General features: G+C 44.5%; 1 protein-coding gene across 3 annotated transcripts in view; it reads right to left on the reverse strand.

The window, feature by feature from the left end:
- Window positions 1-3034: 3034 nt before the first annotated feature.
- Window positions 3035-16706, reverse strand: part of LOC134965884 (dual specificity tyrosine-phosphorylation-regulated kinase 1B-like) — a 122353-nt gene continuing 108681 nt past the window's right edge. For all 3 annotated transcript variants that reach the window (XM_063942274.1, XM_063942275.1, XM_063942273.1), the window contains exons 8-11: window positions 10812-10952; window positions 10324-10627; window positions 8322-8425; window positions 3035-5898 (exon numbers count right to left, since the gene is read on the reverse strand). In XM_063942274.1, the coding sequence (XP_063798344.1) occupies window positions 5386-5898; window positions 8322-8425; window positions 10324-10627; window positions 10812-10952 (1062 nt within the window). In that variant the 3' untranslated portion in view covers window positions 3035-5385. The remainder of the gene's footprint in view (window positions 5899-8321; window positions 8426-10323; window positions 10628-10811; window positions 10953-16706) is intronic.

Below are 16706 nucleotides of genomic sequence, written 5' to 3' on the forward strand. Positions count from 1 at the left end.
TATCCATCCAATCCGGTGTCGGCAGAGACACGTCATTCATCTGTACTTGCTCTGCCTCCACATAGTGTGCGCGCAATGGCGCACAGCTGCAGTGCTGTGCGCACTTCATATGAAGACAGGAGTCTTCTTTCTTCAACCCGCCGGCTTCTCACTTCTGGCTCTGCGAGGGGGACGGCGGCGCGGCTCTGGGAACGGACGACAAGGTCAGGTCCTGTGTTCGATCCCTCTGGAGCTAATGGTGTCCAGTAGCCTAAGAAGCACAACCTAGCCGCAGTTTGTAGGTTTGCTTCTCTCCCCTCAGTCCCACGTAGCAGAGAGTCTGTTGCCAGCAGAAGCTCTCTGAAAATAAAAAACCTAACTAAAATACTTTCTTATTAGCAAGCTCAGGAGAGCTCACTAAAAGCACCCAGCTCTGACCGGGCACAGATTCTAACTGGGGTCTGGAGGAGGGGCATAGAGGGAGGAGCCAGTGCACACCAGTAGTACTAAATATTTCTTAGAGTGCCCAGTCTCCTGCGGAGCCCGTCTATTCCCCATGGTCCTTACGGAGTCCCCAGCATCCACTAGGATGTTAGAGAAAAGTCCTAACCCATCAATCCTCCTGCACCAAACGACAGAGGGCAGCATTCATTTTGGAAAAGTCAAGCAACCATACTGTGAAATGCGTTTCCACTACTCAGGAGTCCAATGGAAGTGTGATCTGAGACTTGTAAGTTGCTGTTCTACCATGGTAACCCAATCTGCAAAGCTTCTGACAAATAGTTCTGGTGAAGATGTTGCTTCTACAGGCAGTGTAAGCCTCTGAAGCAAGTTTTTTCCAATACTGCCTTGTAGCTGAGTTGTTCCTACACATTAACTATTACAGCCAAACTAGGGCAGATGTAGCCAGGCAGAAAATGGAGAATGTACATGTTGGAAAGGTGGCATCCTATGACAGTGCTAAAACTGAGCCCTTTAGTCTGATCCAGTCAAATGTTAATATTTCACTATGGAGACTGCATGGCTGTATGCTGGTTGATTAGCACCTGTTAGCAATGCATGTGGGTGAAATGGACAAACGAATTAAAAAGGTTGTCCACATACTTTTGACCATTAAGTGTCCATGAAGCGACCTCACACTGAACACAAAACTGGCTTTTAATGGTGTCCTAAATAAATTCAAATATGATCTTTCCAAACAAGGGTATGTACCTACAGATGTGTCCTCATACATTCAGCCTCAATACACCATGCAGAGACAGATGTCTGGCGCAAGCGAGACACCAGATAAATTGCAACTCTGCTATCTGGCATCTTTTTGCAGACAATGCATCTTGGATGCAAAATGATGCACCAGGAGACGCTGCTGATGTGATATGCAGTACTTGTAGATGTGTGTGACAGAGTCAGTATACAGAGCACAACAGAACTTGTATGAGAAAAAAGCTGCAGCTGCTACGTTATAGCACTTTGTGTCGAGATTCAGAGACTGTCGAACACATACCTTATATACAAGAGGAGCATAGCAAATTAATCAGCAGTGTCTCTCAGTGCGTCCATATCGGCAAAAAAGAGACCCGCGCACTAGCAGTGGCTCAATGGACAGGATGTGCTGTTTGGCACGACTGCAACTATGAGGACACATCTGTATGCCACATTTCAATCCTAAGAACGTAGCATGAAGGAAGTTCTAAAATTAACATTTTATCTAATTAACAGTATAAATCTAAATAAAAGTACCAACTTGAGAACAAAGTTATTTAGCATGTGTAATGCTTTTGAACAAATGTGTTAGTAAATCAAGTTCACAAATCGGTCTTCGTCCACATGACCAGCTAGCGGACGCTTGCGGAGTAGTCATCTCTCACCCAGTGATCTCTCGTTGACGTCAGTGGCATCTCTAAACACCTCTCAATAGTTACAGGGTGCCGGATGTAACAGCTTGCGAGACGGCCAGAGCTCCGATATTCCGTACGAACTCGTACGTGTTTTTTTTTTTAAGCCACAAACATTTACAAAGCAAACCTGGTTGTTTTTGCCTTGTTAAAAAAAAAAAAAAAGTACGAGTTCGGCCGGAGTCTCTGAGCTCTGGCTCTCTCGCAAGCCATTACATCCGGCCCATAGTGTAAACCATCTATTGAATGAACACTTTCAGGATTAAAACAGGATTTAAACTTCTCAAACCTAGAGATGTGTGCATTCGGATTTACTCTGTTCTTAGCACCAAAATGAACCCGAGTTCGTATTTATGCAGATTTGTTCTTATTGGCTATCCAAAACATGTGATACCCAAGAGAATTCAATCCACTGGTAAAATCTACACCTTATTTCATGGCTATAAAATTATAATTCTTACTCCGATCTTTAAACCATTTTTTTTTTTTGTAAAGTAGACATAACATCTTACAATGTAACTTTGCTTAACTGGTCATCCACTTTACAATTCACCATATTGTGTGAAAAAAAGTCATAACACAAAGAATTGGGAGGGGGGGGGGGGGGAGGGGGGACGGACACTACAGACATAACTCTACCACCCTGAAAACTAATAGAAAAAAAGAAACAGGTAAATCGTGCAAAACATTTTTCGATAGAAAAGATAACTTTATAAGCCTTAAATTTATGTTTAAACATACATTATATACAAATCTGAGTACAGTGTCCTTTTAAAACAATCATATAAGACAAATCCTTATTTTATAGCCACCAGTGTAGTTTTAAGCGGGTAGAAAGTCCACGTTAACAGTATGCCACTGTAGATAAACCATAAACTGCATTCCTCTACATGGCCAGTTTAATCACTGTAAAACGATTTGTCTGTCTCATAAGCATTGCAACATATTCTTACCATTAAACATTGCTTTAAATTTAAGCTCACTTCTGTGGCTGATGGAAAAAAAAGTTGCAGCCTCCGGTAACGTTCCCATCTACGCAATTTGTACACAATCGTAACGCCATGACACACTGAAACGTCCGTCATCGGATATGGGGTTTTTTACAAGCAAAATTCATTTTTGAACACACACCACTAGAATAAGTGTAGCTGCAGAGAGCGTTAAGTCCAAAGTAGAAGCCTCATTTATTGATCTCTTGTGCAGTACAAACCTGCTCTGTACTTTAACAGTAGGGACTTGAGTCACACAATTGACAGGAAAATAAAATATTGAAATAAAAGCTAAATAAGCAACCAATAGTTTCATACTTTTCACTATGAATTAAGTTCCATACAGCAATTTTCTGACTTTTTTTGTGTGGCAAAACAGAAGTTAAATATTTCCATAAAAGTTACACATCAGTGAAAGTCCTCAGGTGGGTTTAGTCTACATCCTTTTACAATCGAGAAGACCCTGTTAGAATCGCTGCGCCATGAACTATCTCCAGGCCTGTCAAAAACATTTAAAATAAAAAATAAAAACACCTAAAAATGGAGCGCACAATAGAAATGAAACGAAAACTTAAAGCCTACAAAATGCCACTGTTATACATTTTAAATAGGAGGCTTTAAGAAAATTTTCTTTACTAGAGTAAATGTGCATTAACATTAGTTAACTCTGATATACAAAAAGCAGGAAATAAAACAGCATAGCAAAATGTATGGATAACAGGCATGCCAGACGGTACACAGAATTCCTTGAAGTTTGGCATACATACGTTTGGAAATGTCAATGTGACATTTAGGATCTTAACTTATTATAGTTACACCCCAAAAATATGTTAATAAACCATTTTGCTACCGCTGAGGCTTCAAACGAGTTTCGGTGAGAGCGCAACCGGCAGCAAATTGTACTTATAGTTATTAACACACGTCTAATTTTTTTTTTTTTACCAAAACATTTTCGCATGGTGAAGATATTTTACAGCATGGGTAATGGGTTCCTCTTGATGCTTTTTAGAGAGTTTCAAGTTTTTAAGACACAATCAGACTGACCCTTTCGATCTTCTGTAGCTGTCTATTACTTTATTTTTAGGATCCTCCATTATCACCCAACAATACTTGAAACAAACATGAATGTGAAAGGCCTTGGAGTCCAATAGCAACTACACATGATTCAGAATTTTAAGCCCAATTAAACACGCAAGAACAGAAAAAGGAAACATTTAAAAAGACAATCATCTTACATGTCTGATTTTTTTTTTTTGTTTTTTGTTTTTAAAGTGATGCCTCAATACCATCTTTGGTACAATAAATTAAAAAAAAAAAAAAAAAAAATTAAAAACAAAATAAAAACAGTACATTACTATCCACAGAGATATGAAAAAGAGGACAGGTTAATCTTTACATTTTGATAGCTTTTTTGGAAAAAAAAATATATATATGAAAAATATAAAACCCTACTGTTACAGCACATAGCACTGTAACGTTTTAATACTGAAGCAAGGGCTTAGAGTCTTACAATAACCCATGACGGAGTGCCATTACTGGTCACGTTAAACGTAGAGGCCGAAAAATGCCGTCAATAATTAAGGATATTTTTTTTTTTTAGTGTTGAAACCGAAATAAGTGTAAAAATTCTATAAAAAAAATAAAAATTGTCAACTCAAATTAAAAAGGATGGTAAAAAAAACAAACCCCCAAAACAATAAAACACAAGGAAAGAAACTCCAACACATCACTGTACTTCTGCAATTATCTGAAAAATAAAAAATGGCTCCTAAAAATCTTTCCTGAAACAGCTAAAACTGACCGAGTAAGAAGTCATAAATAAAAGACATGGGGACCTTTATGTTTTAGAAAGCAAACTGTTAAAGAGTTTTAGCAGCAATTCCAGTTGAGAGAGTGGAGTTAGCAGCCAAGATTATTCCAGTGAAGTGCATTCTTTTTCTTTTCTTTTTGCACCCTAGCAAGATTGGTACAAAAGTGTGGGGGGGAGGGGTGGGGTGGCAACACAGGAAACTGTATGAATGGTAAAATGGCAGCGTAGGGCAACTGGCACAGACAGTGTTTTGCAGAGTGACGTTTGGCCTTGTAAACGAGTTCACTGACGTGCAAAGTAAGTCTGGATAATCCTGCTTCTTCTGAAGGAGGAAATTATGATAGAAATGGAAGCATTGGAAATGTCTTGAAGTCTTTGCACAGGTTAAAACTTCTACCAGTGTGTCAAAAAGCAATTAAAAAATAAAAATAAAATTAAAAAAATAAAATAAAAAGTAGCAGTCCAATTGAAGTCTGTTAAAACTGCTTCTCAATGGGTTAACACACACTTCACACTCCTCTCGTAGTGATTTTTTTTTTAATAAATAAACAATTCACATTAACAGCTACACCTTGACATTTTTTTTTGATGGTTGTGATAAAAGCCAGCTCACCCTTTTTCCACAACCCCACCCTGCAGCCGCCTGTCAGCCCTCCTCCGAATTCAGTATTTTCTATTATTGGTATGGCTTTAATTTTACATGAAAGAATCATCAAGAGCTGGCGGCTGTACTCTGAGGGACACAAACGCCTAACATCGCACTCTCTTCAGTTTCCGTCCTGTTTCGGATATGAGGTGGTCCAACCATGCTGGATGTGTTGCTAGAGTAGGGGTAATTCAGAGGCACGCCGGAATCGTTATGCCCGCTGACTGTTCTAGTCCGAAAAGCAGAAACCCCTAAGTGTAAGTTTGAGGAGCCAAACGGAGTGCAGTCTAAGCTAGGGTGGTGTGGGTGCAATGAAGAGGAAGACTGGGGGTGTCTGTGTCCCAAGCTGAGCTCCATGGACTCCGGGATTTGCGGAGAGGAGGAGGTGATGAGCTGCCGGTGGTAGTGTGGCCGGTTAACGTGATGGTAGAGTGGGTGAGGGTGATGTGGTTCGTTTCCATGAAAGTGTTGCGGCTGACTGGGTGTAGGCTTGTGAGGTAAGATCTGAGGGTAGGAATCGCTGTTTGTGATCGGAACATCTCCACCGGCCCACAGTCTTATCTGCTGCTGAGAATGAGCCTGTATAAAAAAAAAAAAAAAAAAAGGGAAGAGAAACAAACAGTCAGGAATAAATCAAAGGATAAAAAGGGGGAGGGGGATTGCATTTTCTCTTTCCTCAATAGACTAAGGGAGGTATTCAATTAGCCACGATAACGGACTTTTCGTGCGAAAAACCAGACTTTTACCGCAAATCGCGATCACAGCCTATTCAATTATTCGGGCATCGGTGATCATTTTTTCACTTCACCTACTCTTGAGCAGGTAAAAAGTTGGGGGATGGGGGGGGTGAAGACTCACTATTTTAAGGTAAAAAATGTTTAGATATAGTACAGAACCCCTGGGACATCCCCCCCCCCCCCCCCCTTAATTACTAATTAGGCACGTTGACTTTTTAATTATTTTTAATTGGCCAATAATGACATTTCATTTTTGGGGTGGGTGGGACAGGTGTTTTTAAGCTGCAGGTGGTTTTTTTTTTTTTAAAGTACCCTAAAATTATCCAAATATATACTTATATCCATTTTCATGTACCCCAAATTTAATGAGCATTTATTTTGTACAAAAAATAAATAAAAACGTGCTTTCTATCATTAACATATAACAGCCATTTCACACAACTTAAAATCCCCAAAAACTCTTTAATGTGATCTATAATACACTTCTCTTCTGTTATCCTATGTTAGTTTAGCATATTTTGGGGTACAGGCTGATTTCCCCATTTTCACCTACACTTTTCACTGCAAGAATTTTCATGTGAAACAGTTTTGGTAATGAATAGGTCGAAAAACGGGAGCATGCATAGCTGCGAAAACCCGTTTTGGCTGCAATTTTCGGCCGACTGACGTAATTTCCGCGAATTCGCGGCTAATTGAATAGCCCCTCTAAAGATATGATTGGATTTTTCCTTCATTCATTTTACCCCTTCAGCATTAGGAAGCAGTGGAAAACCCCCCCCCAAAAAGTACGAAGTCCAAGCTTCATACATTACAACATTTCTTAACCCAACTGCTCCTCCGGTAGATGGTGTGGCCAAGTCATACTGGAGCATGCTGAGTGCTTCAGAAGCACTGTGCCACCTGCAGCTCCGCAGACCTCCTCAATGCTGCACGCACCTGCTGATGGTCTGTGTTGCAACTAGTTTTAAATCAGGATAAGAGTCCGAACCAGTGGGACTGTCCAGTGTAATTCAGGGAGGCTCACAGGTGGGAGTACAGAGTGGCAAGAAATGGACATCGCTCTTGAGGAAAAACGGAAATCTTTGCACCGTACTTTACAGAGTGCAGTATGTGTCTTCTTACAATTCCTTACATCAAGGGCTCCCAAATGCGGTCCTCAAGGCACCAGAACAATCCAGGTTTTAAGGCTATCCATGCTTCAGCACAGATGGCTAAAAATACAAAAACCTGAGTTGGGGGGTCATTGCGACCCGATCGCTCGCCGCAGTTTATCGCAGCGCAGCAATCGGGTCGGAACTGCGCATGCGCTGCAGTGCGTCGGCGCACGCTAGACGGCCGAAGGCAGTCGTTGCCTAGCGACCGCCTCTGAGGCGGTCACTGGGCGGGAAGGGGCTGGACGGCGGCGTTAAGCCGCAGTTTAGGGGGCACGGTCCGGCACACGCAGCCGATGCGACCCAGGGTGGCGTATAGGTTCTCCCGGCCTACCGCAGGAGTTGCGCTGGCCGGGAGTAACTCCTGAGATGCAAAAGCATCGCCGCTGTGCCATGCTTTTGCATTTCTGCAGGTGGTGGTGGGGGGGGGGGGGCTTTAGCACAGCTACAATCAACTTGGAATGACCCCCTTGGTTACTAATTTAGTCACTTGTGCATCTGCATGGCTAGCCTTAAAACCTGGACTGTTAGGATGCCTTAGAAAAACACTACATTAAATGCTACAGAGACAATAGGGTTATACTGTGATGGAATGTGGAGTGGAAAATAAAGCTGCATAAGTGTTCCTAACATTTATCATCAGCCATAAAGGCCACAGACTAGTGTCCATGACGGCTGCAGCGCTTTAGAACAAAAATGAAATGTTTTCACAATAAATGGTTTCTTAATAAATGGACACCACTGTTCGTAGCATACAAACTGTGGAAATAATATACAGAGAAGTCAGTAAAAGACTCTCATTACCATAAGTACATTCCTACCATTTCACAGACAATCTGCAGCTGCTGCAGACATGATCTAAGTTATAATAGTCACTATATCTGCAACATTTTGTGGCTTGTTGGGACACACGTTTAGGGGTGGATTAATAGATCGGAGCAAATCCAGCCACTGGGTACGAAATATGGACATTGAAAAAAAAAAAAATCATTTCAGAACTACGAGACAGGGCAGTCGTGTAAGAAAATCAAAGTATGTGAGGGCAAAGTTTCTATGCAACTAAACTGGCCCCTTTGTGTGGGTGTGATGTGGCCATAGGAAGAGACACACTTACCTGTGGACTCTGCATCTCGTAATCTGTGTGAGCAACAGCACTGTTGTAGTATCTGTTGCTGTACCGGTAATTGCGGTTATCATTAGAAGAGCCACTTGATCCTCCTGCAGTTAATCAGAGAACACATTAAAGCAAATATGAAATAACACAAGGAGTGGGAGAGCGCCCCAGTGACATTCTGCTAATGTACGTTAGCTGGGGCGGCCCATTAATACAGTACAAGCACAAATTGTTACTACAGTGTGATATCAGCAGCAGCACAAAGTCCTTGATTAAAAAAAAAAAGAACAGTAAACTGATCCGCTAAAAAGACCCCAAACCTCCCTCAGCGCAGGTAATAACTGGATATCTAACAAGTGTGCAGAAAAGTAGTTTACGCCATTTATCACATCCAATATTGTTCTGCCATGGGATCACTGTGCTTCACAATCCGTTTACAAGTAGAATTTCATCTCCCAAATAAGACATAGCTATATAAATGTATCAGGAAAGGTTAACAGTGACAATTGTGGACTATTTTAGAACATACCTATTCATTTCGTTATACACAGATAGACCACAGGGGCCCTGATTCTTCGACATCTGTAAAAAGCCAACTGCGTATACATTGCAATACACACTGTTCAGGTGTGCCTACAGTCACAAGCGTGTGCTACATCTTCTGCTAACAGAGACCAGCGTGAAGGTGCTTCAGGGGACATCATGCCGTACATCTCTGTGCTTAAGGGAAAGGGACGCCTGTTTCAGACAGACATCTTGCACCTAGCGCAAACGTCAAATACTGACCGATGCGTCTGAGGACACCAGAACTGTAGGCTTGCACTTTCAGAAGCACAGATCTCTGACTTGTTGGGCTGACTGTCGCATTAGCATATGAAAGTACAATGCCACAGTCGCCGGAAGCGGTCGCAAAAGTGAGCGATTCACAATCAGGTCCTAGGGACTACATACAATCTAAACAGGGACCTATGCTAAGGGGAAAGTAGACTTAAGCTTGGTACACACCTAGCCGACGGATTTGCAAAATGGCTGATTGGTAAGAGCACACGCATTTACCAATCAACCACCTGATGTGTTGTGCCTGACGTCACAACTAGGCAGGAACTTAAATGCTGAGATGTCAGTCAGCAGCAGTCTCTGCACCAAGTGTACAGGCAAGACCTCCCATAGTCTCAACCAGATGCACCAATATATCTGTAGATATATAGGCAATCGGCTGTGGCACAGGGCAGACTCTATATGTATGAACGACGACGTTCAGCCATATCGGGGGTACACACCCATCAACAGATTCAGGATATGTAAACTTTCAAGAAATGAGCAGCCCTTTTAAAGGTATTCCCCTTTTTCTAACTTTAATTTGACAATCAGGGATTCAATCATTGGGCACTTAAGTCTGCTCGCTCCTCCTGGAGGTGGTGCACAGACATGTTGGAAAAGTCAGGCTTTTAAGCTACCAAAAGGCTTCTCCCTTGCCGCTTCCAGTACTTGAGACAGGTTTAGCTGCTTTACGCAGATAAACCGGGTGCTTTTGGGCACAACAAGCACCCTACGCAATGAACAATTGAATAGCTATGTCGGGTGCCCATTAATTATTGGCACACAAAAAAGACCCAATTGAATCGCCCTCCCAGTGTGGAATATTTTGTTTTGTTCTAATTATTTCTCAAATCTCCTAGTTCTAATATCTTTTTTACAGCAAGTTTTGGTAAACTGTGAAAGATAGTCCACCTAGTTCCCCTAAGACCCATCATCTGTTTCCTCGTGGGGTGCAGAGGCGGCAGATCAGTCTACACGGCACACTGTCCCAATGATGCCGCACAGAACGGTCGCTCAGGAACCATTCCTAACAGATGCCAACAGCCACTCTCCGAAGTCTTTAATTATTTTTCCCCCAAGACTGTTTACTATTCACAGTAAAACCCAACCATGTCTGTATCAGAGTTATTGACATGAAAAACTGAACACCTGGACATGTCCGCAAATATAAGCAGCATCTCACCTGAGCTGGACACAGAACTAGTTGTACTGGTTGAGTGACTATGGTCCATTGCGGGGCTTGTAGAATTACTATTACTTGTATTTGTCCCTTCATCGGTTGTTTTCTTGAAGAAATTGTGCTGGAGAGCATAAAAAGGGGTAATCCTAGTTTTGGGGTCATAATCCAACATTCGTAAAATTAAATCTTTAAATTTGAGATAATCTGATGGCGAATGTCCCTGTTCTCCCGCTCTGCGTCCGCCAGGACCACCAGTTTCCACTCCCAGAACTTCATGGAGCCTACGAGTCCCCGGTACTTTGTAATCCTAAAGCAAACATATAAAATAGTGTAACTCACACACACCGTGCAAACACATCATACATTCCCGTTATCTATTATGTGCGTTAATGACCTCCATGTTCTAACCCCGATGTTATAGAAGGAGTTTTATTTTTATGTGGAGTTCACCAATTTGAAGGTGTTCAGTAGTTTCTGCAGCACACACTCACCTTTTTGATATCTTTATTTTTCTTTACAGTCCATGTTCCTTCAGGAAGCTTGTCAAAGTATTTCCGTGCTTTTGGGGCCTGATCCAACATGTGGTTTGGGGGAGTCCCCAGGACCTCTACTATTTTGTTCATCTGATCCACCTGCATACATCAAAGTGTTATTCAGATGCAACACACAAATCATAGGCAGCTACAGCAAATGCCACGTGCAGGGCTGGCTGGCTTAAACCAAATGGTTTAAAAAAATAAAAAAAAACGCACAAAGAAAAAAAAACTTTTTATTATGCTATGACTACAGGCACGGCACAGTGACTTCTTACAAAAAAAAACCTATAATATAAAAAAAAATAAGAATTTACTTACCGATAATTCTATTTCTCGTAGTCTGTAGTGGATGCTGGGGACTCCGTCAGGACCATGGGGAATAGCGGCTCCGCAGGAGACAGGGCACAAAAGTAAAAGCTTTAGGATCAGGTGGTGTGCACTGGCTCCTCCCCCTATGACCCTCCTCCAAGCCTCAGTTAGGATACTGTGCCCGGACGAGCGTACACAATAAGGAAGGATTTTGAATCCCGGGTAAGACTCATACCAGCCACACCAATCACACTGTACAACCTGTGATCTGAACCCAGGTAACAGCATGATAACAGCGGAGCCTCTGAAAAGATGGCTCACAACAATAATAACCCGATTTTTGTAACAATAACTATGTACAAGTATTGCAGACAATCCGCACTTGGGATGGGCGCCCAGCATCCACTACGGACTACGAGAAATAGAATTATCGGTAAGTAAATTCTTATTTTCTCTGACGTCCTAAGTGGATGCTGGGGACTCCGTCAGGACCATGGGGATTATACCAAAGCTCCCAAACGGGCGGGAGAGTGCGGATGACTCTGCAGCACCGAGTGAGAGAACTCCAGGTCCTCCTCAGCCAGGGTGTGTCCCTGACCAAGTAGCAGCTCGGCAAAGTTGTAAAGCCGAGACCCCTCGGGCAGCCGCCCAAGATGAGCCCACCTTCCTTGTGGAATGGGCATTTACATATTTTGGCTGTGGCAGACCTGCCACAGAATGTGCAAGCTGAATTGTACTACACATCCAACTAGCAATCGTCTGCTTAGAAGCAAGAGCACCCAGTTTGTTGGGTGCATACAGGATAACAGCAAGTCAGTTTTCCTGACTCCAGCCGTCCTGGAAACCTATATTTTCAGGGCCCTGACAACATCTAGCAACTTGGAGTCCTCCAAGTCCCTAGTAGCCGCAGGTACCACAATAAGCTGGTTCAGGTGAAACGCTGACACCACCTTAGGGAGAAACTGGGGACGAGTCCGCAGCTCTGCACTGTCCGAATGGACAATCAAATATGGGCTTTTGTGAGACAAAGCCGCCAATTCTGACACTCGCCTGGCCGAGGCCAAGGCCAACATCATGGTCACTTTCCATGTGAGATATTTCAAATCCACAGATTTGAGCGGTTTAAACCAATGTGATTTGAGGAATCCCAGAACTACGTTGAGATCCCACAGTGCCACTGGAGGCACAAAAGGGGGTTGTATATGCAGTACTCCCTTGACAAACTTCTGGACTTCAGGAACTGAATCCAATTCTTTCTGGAAGAAAATCGACAGGGCCGAAATTTGAACCTTAATGGACCCCAATTTGAGGCCCATAGACACTCCTGTTTGCAGGAAATGCAGGAATCGACCGAGTTGAAATTTCTTCGTGGGGCCTTCCTGGCCTCACACCACGCAACATATTTTCGCCACATGTGGTGATAATGTTGTGCGGTCACCTCCTTCCTGGCTTTGACCAGGGTAGGAATGACCTCTTCCGGAATGCCTTTTTCCCTTAGGATCCGGCGTTCAACCGCCATGCCGTCAAACGCAGCCGCGGTAAGTCTTGGAACAGACATGGTACTTGCTGAAGCAAGTCCCTTCTTAGCGGCAGAGGCCATGAGTCCTCTGTGAGCATCTCTTGAAGTTCCGGGTACCAAGTCCTTCTTGGCCAATCCGGAGCCACGAGTATAGTTCTTACTCCTCTACGTCTTATAATTCTCAGTACCTTAGGTATGAGAAGCAGAGGAGGGAACACATACACCGACTGGTACACCCACGGTGTTACCAGAACGTCCACAGCTATTGCCTGAGGGTCTCTTGACCTGGCGCAATACCTGTCCAGTTTTTTGTTCAGGCGGGACGCCATCATGTCCACCTTTGGTCTTTCCCAATGGTTCACAATCATGTGGAAGACTTCCCGATGAAGTCCCCACTCTCCCGGGTGGAGGTCGTGCTGAGGAAGTCTGCTTCCCAGTTGTCCACTCCCGGAATGAACACTGCTGACAGTGCTATCACATGATTTTCCGCCCAGCGAAGAATCCTTGCAGTTTCTGCCATTGCCCTCCTGCTTCTTGTGCCGCCCTGTCTGTTTACGTGGGCGACTGCCGTGATGTTGTCCCACTGGATCAATACCGGCTGACCTTGAAGCAGAGGTCTTGCTAAGCTTAGAGCATTGTAAATTGTTCTTAGCTCCAGTATATTTATGTGGAGAGAAGTCTCCAGACTTGATCACACTCCCTGGAAATTTTTTCCTTGTGTGACTGCTCCCCAGCCTTTCAGGCTGGCATCCGTGGTCACCAGGACCCAGTCCTGAATGCCGAATCTGTGGCCCTTTAGTAGATGAGCACTCTGCAGCCACCACAGAAGAGACACCCTTGTCCTTGGAGACAGGGTTATCCGCTGATGCATCTGAAGATGCGATCCGGACCATTTTCCCAGCAGATCCCACTGAAAAGTTCTTGCGTGGAATCTGCCGAATGGAATCGCTTCGTAAGAAGCCACCATTTTTCCCAGGACCCTTGTGCATTGATGCACTGACACTTGGCCTGGTTTTAGGAGGTTCCTGACTAGCTCGGATAACTCCCTGGCTTTCTCCTCCGGGAGAAACACCTTTTTCTGGACTGTGTCCAGAATCATCTCTAGGAACAGCAGACGTGTCGTCGGAGACCGCTGCGATTTTGGAATATTTAGAATCCACCCGTGCTGTCGTAGAACTACTTGAGATAGTGCTACTCCGACCTCCAACTGTTCTCTGGACCTTGCCCTTATCAGGAGATCGTCCAAGTAAGGGATAATTAAGACGCCTTTTCTTTGAAGAAGAATCATCATTTCGGCCATTACCTTGGTAAAGACCCGGGTTGCCGTGGACAATCCAAACGGCAGCGTCTGAAACTGATAGTGACAGTTTTGTACCACGAACCTGAGGTACCCTTGGTGAGAAGGGCAAATTGGGACATGGAGGTAAGCATCCTTGATGTCCAGGGACACATATAGTCCCCTTCTTTCTGGTTCGCTATCACTGCTCTGAGTGACTCCATCTTGATTTGAACCTTTGTATGTAAGTGTTCAAATATATCAGATTTAGAATAGGTCTCACCGAGCCGTCTGGCTTCAGTACCACAATATAGTGTGGAATAATACCCCTTTCCTTGTTGTAGGAGGGGTACTTTGATTATCACCTGCTGGGAATACAGCTTGTGAATTGTTTCCAATACTGCCTCCCTGTCGGAGGGAGACGTTGGTAAAGCAAACTTCAGGAACCTGCGAGGGGGAGACGTCTCGAATTTCCAATCTGTACCCCTGGGATACTACTTGTAGGATCCAGGGGTCCACTTGCGAGTAAGCCCACTGCGTGCTGAAAATCTTGAGACGACCCCCCACCGCACCTGTTTGTACGGCCCCAGCGTCATGCTGAGGACTTGGCAGAAGCGGTGGAAGGCTTCTGTTCCTGGGAATGGGCTGCCTGCTGCAGTCTTCTTCCCTTATGGGGACGAAAGGACTGAGGCTGAAAAGATGATGTCTTTTTCTGCTGAGATGTGACTTGGGGTAAAAAGGTGGATTTTCCAGCTGTTGCCGTGGCCACCAGATCCGATGGACCGACCCCAAATAACTCCTCCCCTTTATACGGCAATACTTCCATGTGCCGTTTGGAATCTGCATCACCTGACCACTGTCGTGTCCATAAACATCTTCTGGCAGATATGGACATCGCACTTACTCTTGATGCCAGAGTGCAAATATCCCTCTGTGCATCTCGCATATATAGAAATGCATCCTTTAAATGCTCTATAGTCAATAAAATACTGTCCCTGTCAAGGGTATCAATATTTCCAGTCAGGGAATCCGACCAAGCCACCCCAGCGCTGCCCATCCAGGCTGAGGCGATCGCTGGTCGCAGTATAACACCAGTATGTGTGTATATACTTTTTAGGATATTTTCCAGCCTCCTATCAGTTGGCTCCTTGAGGGCGGCCGTATCTGGAGACGGTAACGCCACTTGTTTTGATAAGCGTGTGAGCGCCTTATCCACCCTAAGGGGTGTTTCCCAACGCGCCATAACTTCTGGCGGGAAAGGGTATACCGCCAATAATTTTCTATCGGGGGAAACCCACGCATCATCACACACTTCATTTAATTTATCCGATTCAGGAAAAACCACATGTAGTTTTTTCACACTCCACATAATACCCTTTTTTGTGGTACTTGTAGTATCAGAAATATGTAACATCTCCTTCATTGCCCTTAACAAGTAACGCGTGGCCCTAAAGGAAAATACGTTTGTTTCTTCACCGTCGACACTGGAGTCAGTGTCCGTGTCTGTGTCGACCGACCGAGGTAAAAGGACGTTTTAACGCCCCTGACGGTGTTTGAGACGCCTGGACAGGTACTAATTGGTTTGCCGGCCGTCTCATGTCGTCAACCGACCTTGCAGCGTGTTGACATTATCACGTAATTCCTTAAATAAGCCATCCATTCCGGTGTCGACTCCCTAGAGAGTGACATCACCATTACAGGCAATTGCTCCGCCTCCTCACCAACATCGTCCTCATACATGTCGACACACACGTACCGACACACAGCACACACACAGGGAATGCTCTGATAGAGGACAGGACCCCACTAGCCCTTTGGGGAGACAGAGGGAGAGTTTGCCAGCACACACCAAAAACGCTATAATTATACAGGGACAACCTTTATATAAGTGTTTTTCCCTTATAGCATTTTATTATATATATACACATATCGCCAAATAAGTGCCCCCCCCTCTCTGTTTTAACCCTGTTTCTGTAGTGCAGTGCAGGGGAGAGCCTGGGAGCCTTCCCACCAGCATTTCTGTGAGGGAAAATGGCGCTGTGTGCTGAGGAGAATGGGCCCCGCCCCCTTTTCGGCGGGCTTCTTCTCCCGTTTTTCTGAGACCTGGCAGGGGTTAAATACATCCATATAGCCCCCAGGGGCTATATGTGATGTATTTTTAGCCAGAATAAGGTACTATCATTGCTGCCCAGGGCGCCCCCCCCAGCGCCCTGCACCCTCAGTGACCGTTGCTATGAAGTGTGCTGACAACAATGGCGCACAGCTGCAGTGCTGTGCGCTACCTTATGAAGACTGAAAAGTCTTCTGCCGCCGGTTTCTGGACCTCTTCACTTTTCGGCATCTGCAAGGGGGTCGGCGGCGCGGCTCCGGGACGAACCCCAGGGTGAGACCTGTGTTCCGACTCCCTCTGGAGCTAATGGTGTCCAGTAGCCTAAGAAGCCAATCCATCCTGCACGCAGGCGAGTTCACTTCTCTCCCCTAAGTCCCTCGATGCAGTGAGCCTGTTGCCAGCAGGACTCACTGAAAATAAAAAAAAACCTAACAAAACTTTTACTCTAAGCAGCTCTTTAGGAGAGCCACCTAGATTGCACCCTTCTCGGCCGGGCACAAAAATCTAACTGAGGCTTGGAGGAGGGTCATAGGGGGAGGAGCCAGTGCACACCACCTGATCCTAAAGCTTTTACTTTTGTGCCCTGTCTCCTGCGGAGCCGCTATTCCCCATGGTCCTGACGGAGTCCCCAGCATC

The sequence above is a fragment of the Pseudophryne corroboree genome, chromosome 10 (genome assembly GCF_028390025.1).
Source record: "Pseudophryne corroboree isolate aPseCor3 chromosome 10, aPseCor3.hap2, whole genome shotgun sequence".
NCBI classification, from domain to species: domain Eukaryota; kingdom Metazoa; phylum Chordata; class Amphibia; order Anura; family Myobatrachidae; genus Pseudophryne; species Pseudophryne corroboree.